Source organism: Pygoscelis adeliae, unplaced genomic scaffold, assembly GCF_000699105.1.
Source record: "Pygoscelis adeliae isolate BGI_AS28 unplaced genomic scaffold, ASM69910v1 Scaffold218, whole genome shotgun sequence".
NCBI lineage: Eukaryota > Metazoa > Chordata > Aves > Sphenisciformes > Spheniscidae > Pygoscelis > Pygoscelis adeliae.
The window spans coordinates 3362601-3372382 of record NW_008825433.1 but is presented as its reverse complement, the minus strand read 5'-3'; the positions used below and the strand labels follow the sequence as shown (position 1 = coordinate 3372382).

The 9782-nt window shown below is 50.4% G+C and overlaps 1 protein-coding gene across 1 annotated transcript; it reads right to left on the bottom strand.

Moving 5' to 3' along the window:
* Positions 1 to 748: 748 nt before the first annotated feature.
* On the bottom strand, positions 749 to 9546 carry POLH (polymerase (DNA directed), eta). The gene is made up of 8 exons (XM_009331107.1): positions 9498 to 9546; positions 9105 to 9274; positions 5710 to 5813; positions 4920 to 5039; positions 4177 to 4300; positions 3421 to 3486; positions 2555 to 2718; positions 749 to 1687 (listed from the first exon to the last, which is right to left on the bottom strand). Exons 1-8 carry the CDS (start codon positions 9544 to 9546, stop codon positions 829 to 831), a joined length of 1656 nt encoding a protein of 551 aa, XP_009329382.1. The 3' UTR covers positions 749 to 828.
* Between the last annotated feature and the right edge of the window lie 236 nt (positions 9547 to 9782).

Here is a 9782-nt window from a genome sequence, read left to right as displayed (position 1 = left end):
ATGGAGGAAAGCTTTCACAGAGGGCTGTGTGACTCTAGCATGTTTCCCATCCCTTCCATGAGGACTCTAGCAGTAGACTGTTTATGTATTGATAGCCATTACAAGGAACTGGTGCTGAGATTTCAAAAAGCCCAAAAAAAAGTATGCCTGTACAGCTCCAGCTTCCTCAGATCTTATTTGACAGAAGCAGTCTTTCTTGTGTGCTCCAGAGCTGGTGATAAGCATCACGTGACGGACTGCTACAGGGAGGGAACTGCCAAACCATCTATAACAAAAATCCTGATTGCAGGGGCGGGGAAATAAAAATCAGTGTCTTCCAGGTGGAGAGGGGAGAAGGAACCACAGGGCTAAGCTACCATATGTAAGTTACACAGTAAGGGCAAGGCCTGCAACTGCAGCCAGAGGAGAACCACCATGATGTGAAGCCTTCATACTAAGTGACTAGATAGGGGTTCAGGCCTAGGCTTAGCTGGAGATTCCCTGGGATAAGCCACTGTGCTTACAGTACCTGCTTTTACAGTAGGAACAGGAAGCTGTAGGAACAGAATTACTGAGCAGTGACGCTATGGAAATACCCGTGGCAGGAGGTGTAGGTCAGAGTACCATGCAGCTTCTGGTGGCACCAAGCTGCCACCAGCTAAACTGGGTACGTCCAGCATCATACACAATTCCCAAGTTCCAGTTCCTCTTAGGCTTGGAGTAGAGATAATTTATTAGACTTTTCTGCATTAAAACCTGACAGGCAGTATAAAAACTTTTAACTGTATTTAAAAACACTGATTCTTTAAAAACACTGATTATCTTAAAAACTCCCAGCGTGGCTGGGAGTTAAGGAGGTAAGCGCTTAAAGAAAAAATCTAAAGTTCTTGTCACACCTTCTCTGGGTCGTTTTGCACTAGATCCTGCTGGAGTCTTGAGCTTGTTCTTTGCCTTGGCAGGAGACCTGGAAGCTGCAGCCTTTGGGGTGGGAGCTGCTGCTGGATCTGTGGGCGCGCTGGGCTCCAGGAAGGAGCTTTGCAGCTCCAGGGCAAAGTGGTAGTCCATGTGCTCTGGGAACTCCCACACCAGCACGAGCTGGCCGCACTTCTCACAGCGCTGCTGGTCCCCTGGCGAGGCAGGAGGGAGCAGGGCGAGCTCAGGAGAGGGTGGCAAATTCTGCTCATTTCCTTCCATAGCTGGCTCTAATTTCAGAAGGGTCCTGGAGCTCGGTGGAGTCGAGGGTGTTTGTGTAGCATCAGACAGCGACTTCTCACAGGGAAGCCACTTGTAAGGAGAAGTAGGGCTCCCATCTCTGGGACTCTGCTTCACAGGGGACTCCAGGTCACACTGCACAGAGGCAAGTCCAACGGCATCTCTCTCTTGGTGCTCTGGAGAGCTGGGTACAGCTGACTCTGCAGAGGTAGCAGTGGGCAGGCTGGTTGCTGCCGCCGTCTGTGACTGCTGCCTTTCTGCCGCCTTTTGGAAGAATGACTCAATAGCATTAGCTGGCTTCTGTCTAAGCTCTTTGCTTGGGCTCCTAAAGAACTTGACCCTGGGCCTCCTAGAAGATGTGGCATTTTGGCTGGCGGTGGCAGTGCCATCAGGCTGGGTATCACTCGTCAGGAAAGTGGCAATGCCTGCAGAGAGGAGTGTGGCAGGCTCTGAGAACTTGCTTGCCGAGAGAAGCACCGATATGAGTGGTGGAGACCTGCAAAGGACGGACCAACATCAGCTCAGACACCAGCCTGGGAAGCAAGAAGTCTTTTGAGGTGAGACTTTTAAGCAACATAAAATGTTCGCAGGCAGGGGACAGGGGAACTGCAGTCCAGGTATCTGGCAAGGGGTGGAAGAGATGTTTCTTCTGACAAAATGTTAGTATTGCTACCTCCAGGACAGTCTCACAGACATAGCAGGCTGTGTTGCGCAGAGCAGAAAGCCTCTTCCCAGAACAGCATTTCCCAAAGGAAAGGGCACTGGAGCAGGGGCAGCCGGCCTGGACTTTCAGTCCACCACAGGCCAGAGCTGCTGTGAGACTCCCAGGCAAGGTGAGAGGGCCTTAAGGGAGCAGCAGTCTTGTCGGAGCCGAACGGACAGGACCTTCTTGCCTTAACTATGCCTCAGCCTTCACTGCAGAGCCGGAGGAAGGAAGGAAGTAATGTTGAATACGGGAGCTGTGCACCTTAGTTTTCCTTCCTGCCCCAATGGCCTCTTCCCAAAAAGCACCTTTGTCCTTAGGGGAGGTGAGCGAGGCCTAGCTAGCTTTTCCAGCTCAGCAGGGCAAGGACTGCCTCACTCCAGCTGGACAACCCCTGTCGGTAGCAATCATCAGCTCCCAGTACAGAAGTCAGAAGTGTCTCGCCAGATGTGGGGCTAGGAAGAGGCCAGGCTCTCAACAGCTGTCCTACCGCTAACAAGTGAAGGTCGCTGTACTCTGCTGTGCATGTGCTGGGGATCACTTTTCCTGTCAGTCAGCATAACACTTTCGTTCCTTTCTGTCAGGTCCCTGGCTCATCCTGCACCTCCCGCAGCAGAACAACCGCTGACAGGGACGTGAACCACTTCCTTCCACACTCACCAGGCCGCCTGGTGAGCCCCAGCCATGTTGCAGTTTTGGATGAGGGCAAAAGCATCGTTGCACATCTTCTGGGCATCATAGCGGGACAGAGCACAAAAGCGTGACACCCGGGTGTCTCCCTGCATGCGGATGACCACCATCAGCTGCTTGGCCACTCGGTGGTTCTGCAGAGAGAAGAGGTAGCTGTGTTTACAGCGACATCTGCAGGAAAGAGCAGGGAAGGCCGAGGAGACCGTCTCGCTGCCCAGAACTCTGTACTATCAGCTACAACCTCCCGGTGATGCTGTGTGACAGATGGCAGCTTGTCCTGCCTGGCCTGATCTCCAAGGGATGAGATACAGGACAGCAAGTGCTTGTACAGCTGTGCCCCACAGGATAGGAAGCACTTAGGCCTTGCTTTCCTTCAAAAGGCAGCTGCGCACCTTTTCTTGGACCCCTGCAGTGATGAAGCTAGCAGATTAATCTCACCCTGGCCTGCAGTCTACCATCTGGATTTGAGCGTATCGCTTCCTCTCACAGCCCACAGCACAGGCAGAGCTGCATCAGCAAGGGGCTTGCAAGGGAGCAGCAGTGTGGCAGGATGAAGGGGCAGTGGCTTTCAGGTCCCTGGATCCTAAAGCACAGGACAAGGACTGTCCTTAGCCCTGCAGTGTTCTGGGGCAAAACCATCCTTCCTAGCCGGGCTCCTGCACACCTCTTTGCTTGGGGCACCTCAGCACACAGGCAGACATCTGAGGGCAAGCAGATTTCCTCTCCCACCACACACCACTCTCAGCCTCCTGCAAACAGCTCACGGTGCAAATGCGCTGCGTGGCTTCCCGAAGGCCAGCAAGGGGGAATGCTGTCCCTGTGCCTCCTCTCCTTACCTGGCTCCTGTCCTTGATCAGTCTGGATTCCAGCTCCAAGGCCAGCTGCAGGAGCCAGTGTTGCACCTGGACAAAACAGCGGTAACAGGCAGGTTGGGCCTCTGCTCGCAGCACTGCCACCAGGCCAGAGCAATGCTCTGCACACCGGGGAATGCTGGAGGGGGATCAGACTGGAATGGACACAGACTATCATGAGGTCCCATATCTGGAGTACTCCTGGAGAAATTGGCCCAGGTGAGGATTCAGCGCTGGAGCCAAGGCATTGTAGATACCATACAAGTCCTGCAGCATTACTACTAGACTTTGCCAAGTAATCTGGGTCCCCTGGACCCTGGATCCAGCTGCCCTGGATCTCTCTTTGCATCTCTCTACAGCTGTGTGGGAACCTTTCCCCAGCTAACAGGTAAGGTGCATCCTCCCTCTTTCTTTGGGCTAGTTACCTTCTTTCTAGCAACCAAGCCCTTGAAGCTTGGCACCGTGAATACCTTTTGAACAGCACAGGCCCACAGTTTTGCTCGTGGAAATTACAACAAGGTTGGACCTCTTTGTGCAGGAGTTCATCAGTGCATTTCTGTCAAACAGGGATTTCCCTAATTTTGGGGCCCAAACCACCTCCTCCCACTGAGCCCCTAGGCTGAGTTCCAAGGCACCATGACACAGAAAAGCAGCAGTTTTGCAAGCTAGTCTCAGCTTTTAGTGTTCTCATCTTCTCCAGTGCAAAGGCCAAGCCTTGTGCTAGATATAGGTTTCTCGTACCTCCTTCTGCGTGGCCAGGGCTGTCCTCCCAGGGAAGTTCTTGCTGCAGCCAATGGACTGGGGCAGGTACCGGTTTTTGACAGGTTCCTCTTCAATTCCTCTGCACAAGTCATAAAGCCAGGACCTGAAAGCCACAGAGGAAACATGAGGTGAAGGCAGCCACAGACAGGCAGGCATCTCTGGGCAGCAAGTCAGCCTTCTGCTGAGCCGTGCTTTCAGCTCTGTGCAAGCTGTGACTGCCTCTCATCCCCAGCTCTGCAGTTGCAGCCGCAGCTGAACAGGCAGGCTTCCTTCAGGCCACAACTGCCTGTCAGCACAACTCCTCCACCTCTTCTCATGAAGTGGCAACAATTCACCAGTCTGCAGGGCACCCCAACCACTGCTCTGGGCCCAGAAGTGGCGTTTCAGGCTCCAGTCCAGCCTTGTAATTTCCTCTGTAATGACACTGTCAAGCCTGCCTGCTTCCCAGCCTGCAGGGAGCCCTTCCACAGCTTGGCCCTGTCCTTAGACACTGTAAAGAAAGGCAGAGGAGCTGGCTGACAGGCAAAACATTATCCTGGGGAGGGTGCCTGGGAGCAGGCGAGACTGGAAACCTGTTTGTGGGCCTGCCAGACCAATGCTTCTCAAAGATGTCACTGAAGTTTTACCTTCCAACCTTCCTAATCACAGCAGAACAACCTGTGTCCAAAAGGAAGTCTCAGTTCCTGCCAAGAGCCAAGTTGTGGTGAGTGGTTTATCATTACCCAGTTTTGTCTCCAAAGTGAGACTGGAGCTCTGTCTCACTGAACTGTGTCAGCTGCCCGATGTACTCTACTCCCAGGACGTCTGTGATGGCAGTGCCAAGCTTGCCTCCCAGGTTACGGCTACAGCAGAGAAAGAAAGAGAAAGAGAAATGCTTCCACAAGTGAAGCATCATGTGAAGACTATGCCAAGTCTTCTTGCAGCAGCTGTCCCTAGATCAGGACAGCTAGAAGTAGTCAGGAACTAGCAGGACAAAAAGGAACACTTCGTACATAACAGCTCTTCCGCTTGTAGTAGAAGGATACATAGGAGTTGAAGTGGGAACTGCTCCTTGGCTCACCCAGTTTGTTCTCCCTCAGCTCCATCTTCAAAACGTGATCCCAAACCATACTCTGAAGAATGCCTCACACGCTCCCTGCTTCCTCCTACACAGACAGGACCCTTTCCCACACACCCCCCTCTCCATCCCTAGTGCGACACTGAAGGCAGACAGCAGCAGTGCGGGTCTGGAGAGCAGAACCAGGGATCCATTCCTCTGGAGCAGCAGTGCTGGTTAACTTTTCCCTATACAAGGAAAAGTACTTGCACACAGTGTGGATGCTCAAAACCAAACCACATCTGCTCCAACAGGAGCAAGTACCACAAGAATAAAGACAAACAGGGCTCTCTTCCTGATAAAAGCCTGGATTGTGGAAGCACACAGCACCAGCATTTCAAATACATGCTCTTGCCACAGAGCAGCTCAGCGTGAGCCCCAAGCTGCACAAAAGCAGGCAGCTCCCCAGTACTTACATATTGCTGACAGGAAGTTGGCTGAAGAGCTGCGGGACAAATCGTGAAGATACTAGCGTCTGGCGGTTGGGCTTGTTTAACCCACAGGCCAGTTTTGCCAGTGTCTGCAACACAAGAGTGTGGAAACCCTGTTATTACAAACTTTGCACTGACTTTACTGTGACTCTACCTAACGGCTTGTGCTGTATCACCTCTAAGAGCTGCATTCGGAATAGCTACTAGGAAGGACATGCAGGTTGCATCGTTGCTTGCTCCCAGGTAGTACCCACCTTGGGACTTGGCACACACTGGCTGGATACTCTGAAAGCACTGCTGCTGACTTCTAGCTCTGCAAAGGGCTGGACTCCTGCTTCAGGCAGCTTAGGGGATCTGGATCTATCACCTGTTCTGGCTGACTTAGTTTTCCATCAGGCAAGCACGCTAGAGCTTCCAGAGCATCCACATAATCCTCCCCAGGCTATTTCTCTCACTATGTCTTGCTCCATCTTCTGTGTTTGTCTTGCTTTTTCTCAGTGTCACTATTTTAATCTTCTCTCTGCGAGGTCAACAGCAGCATAATGCTGCAAAAGGAAATCTGCAAAATACAGAATTGCTAGCCTGGAAGGGATGTTCTCTAGCCTATCTGCTATACAGCTTCCCCTCCCACTCTAATCTACCACAGAATCAAGAATACACAGACCAGCTTGAAATACGTTTAGCTGGGTGTTTGGGGTTTTTTTTGAACAAGTCTAATAATTTCCTCTTTCACTGCTTTACCACACATCCTATAACTAAGCAAAACTTCTTTCCTGCCTATGGAGCTATGACCTTTATTAACAACCTGTTTTACAGGCTTACATACGTTCTCACTCTTTTCTAGACAAAGTAGATCCCTTTCCTTCAACTTTTCATATCCAGTCATTTTCCAGATGTCCAATTATTGTTACTCTTGTTTCACTGGAGACTCTTCCAAGTGTACCCACACTGTTCATAAAGTGAAGTGCTACAAGCTGAACCAATCACTGAGACTTCATGGGGAGAAATAATTTACTTTTTTTGACACCTTCTCTAATCTGCACATGCTGAAACAGGATTTGCCATTTCTACAAGAGCACTCATATTACTGACTCATCCTGATGCTTGGCCACAATAACTCCAGGCTACTTTCTGACTTACTGCGACTTAGCCAAAAGCCTGCTGGTTGCTTTTTTCCTATAAACCACAAAAACAGTCAGTGAAGAGCATAAGAAGCACTGCTTGGTGATTTCAGACTGTTTCTGGGCTTTTCCAAGCCCAGAATTTCAGTTCTAATTTCACCTCCCAGAACTCTCACAGCCCAGGCCCTGAGCCCCATCTGTGCTTAGCATCACCTGAATTCCTACAGCTGAAGCTGAAGCCTCTATAGGCTTCAGTGAAAACACCGGCTTTCAGTTGACCTCAGAGGATCCCCCCAGGATCCCACTCTAAACATCCCAATTTGAGTGCAACTCACTGAACAAAATCATTATGGAAAACAGTAAGATTTTCTTCAGCTAGATGCATGCCCTTCAAATAACCTCAGTCATGTGTTTTGCTAGGGTGTCATCGTCAGCTTATGCAACTCGGGGTGAGGTGCATTACAAACCTTAAGGTCAACACTTCACATCTGCAGTTTCTTCTGTACATTAGGCCACTTACGCTGGCAAAGAGGGCACATAAACGAGTTTGGCATGAGTGGTTCTTGATAAAACCATGCTGTTATCCTCCAGGTGCTTCCAAATAGCTCATTCAATTATTTGGTCTCATTTATCAACTGGGTTCCTGGTTTATTCTAACAAGTTAGCTCACTAGGAAGAAAAGTCCCCCAGGAGAGTTTTCTTCAGGAAAAAACATGAGCTTAAAAAGCAGGAAACCTCCACCTTGAGTTTTAGGCAACAGTGGCGGTAGCCAGGGAATGGTTTTTACTGACACAAATTCCCAGCGACTTGGAGGAAGAAGAATAATACCCGTTTGGGGCACTGAGGTGAGTCGGGTTGCTTTTCCTCTTTCTGGTCAATCAGTCTTTACCCCTGCTGGCCGCGCTTTGGGTGATGCTCAGCCAGCTGCTGAGAGCAGCCGCAGGAGCACTTGGTGCATGACAGCAGCTGCAGAAACAAACGGACTTTGATGCTGCAGCTATAGAGGGTTTCCTGCTGGGTGAAATGCAGGGTGGTTTACTGAGAGCACCTAGCACTTGTTTCATTCTTTGCAAAAGGGGCTTACCTGTACAGTTATGACTTTAGAAATGCACGCTCTGACTAAAAAAAGAAAAGGATCAAGACTAAATGGATGCTTTGGAACTTAAGGAAGATAAATTTCATCTTAGACTGCTGCAGAAACAACTGGAACTATTACCAGCTGTACACAGGTGCTGGAGCTAGTTCTGCACCGGCTCACCTTGAAACTAGAGCAGACTGTGAGGCAGAAATGAGCTAGCTGAGGAGGATCACCGGTGTAGAAATTTCCAGTGGAAGGGAAGTTCAATTTGCCTTTTGCTCTCTTTAATCAAGAATAACAGAGAACATCCCTGCTATCCTTAGCAGCTTCTCACAGCTTCCATTTGCTATGCCAGCATTCTTTTTTTTTTTTCTTCTTAAAAGGGAGTAAGGAAATTATGATGTACTGTGCTATCACTGAAGAACTGTATATCTATACCAGCAAGCACAATGCAGAGATTACCAGAGCCTGTGGCTGTGCAGAACACGCTACAGTGCTTCCAAAGCCAGCTCACCTCTGTAGGTACAAACCTTTTCTGCAAAGAATGAAATGAATGAAACACCCTGCATTTCACCCAGCAGAAAACCCTCTATAGCTGCAGCATCAAAGTCCGTTTGTTTCTGCAGCTGCTGTCATGCACCAAGTGCTCCTGCGGCTGCTCTCAGCAGCTGGCTGAGCAGCCCCCACAGCAGGGGTAAAGACTAATTGACCAGAAAGAGGAAAAGCAACCCGACTCACCTCAGTGCCCCAAACGAGTATTATTCTTCCTCCAAGTCGCTGGGAATTTGTGTCAGTAAAAACCATTCCCTGGCTACCGCCACTGTTGCCTAAAACTCAAGGTGGAGGTTTCCTGCTTTTTAAGCTCATGTTTTTTCCTGAAGAAAACTCTCCTGGGGGACTTAAAACCCTTTTCTTCCTAGTGAACTAACTCATTAGGGTACCCCAGGAATCCAGGCAGTAAATTAATTGAGTGCTTGACTGCATAGGCCACATCTCTGGGAAAAAAACTCCTCCCCTTCCCAGACGTCCTATAATTTCCCTGAAAGTGTGCTCACACACAGCTGCATTCCCCACACAGCTCATCTTCTACAGGACACTTGGAAGAGTGCATGGGAGAGTGTCTACAGCACATTCTGACTCTGCTACTCAGAAGAAATCAGGCTGATGTGTTACACACGTACCTTGTTGTGCGAGATCCCAGCTGAACACCTGAATCCTGTGGCTGCTTCTACAGCCACCCTAATTTCTTCCACAATTACTGCACCCATGGTCAGCTGCAGGTCAGGACAATCAGGGTTATCGAAAGACAGCGATGCCAGCCACTCGTGCAAGCCACGTTGCCGCAGCTCCTCTAGAAAAGGGACACAAAGGGGATCAACGTGGGTGTTTCTTGCCGAGCCCAGGAAAGGGACCAGTAGCATCAGCCAGCCCCAGCCAACAGCCACATACTTCTGTAACTGCATGCCAGCAGCAAGGGTGAGAAGCAGGCACCTTAAAAGCCGTTAATTGGGGAAAACATAGATCCCATTTTCCATGCTCTTGCTTCAGGGGAGATAAAGCAGCCCACCCTCTACCTCTGTTGACGTACAGGGAGTGTTGCCGATGGAGCGGGAGAGACTGCATGCCAGCAGCAAGGGTGAGAAGCAGGCACCTTAAAAGCCGTTAATTGGGGAAAACATAGATCCCATTTTCCATGCTCTTGCTTCAGGGGAGATAAAGCAGCCCACCCTCTACCTCTGTTGACGTACAGGGAGTGTTGCCGATGGAGCGGGAGAGGGACAGCACAGGGCGCCCCGGGGCGGCAGCGCCGGGCTCCTTTCTCGCTGCATTGTGCGGCCTCGAAGCAAAGCCGTTAGAGC

Coding starts and splice junctions, on each gene's coding strand:
- POLH (XM_009331107.1), bottom strand. CDS start 9,546: ATGCAGTCTCTCCCGCTCCATCGGCAACACTCCCTGTACGTCAACAGA. Junction 9,275..9,497: donor CTCCCTGTACGTCAACAGAG/GTAGAGGGTGGG, acceptor TCCCTTTTCTAG/AGGAGCTGCGGCAACGTGGC. Junction 5,040..5,709: donor CAACTTCCTGTCAGCAATAT/GTAAGTACTGGG, acceptor TCTCTGCTGTAG/CCGTAACCTGGGAGGCAAGC.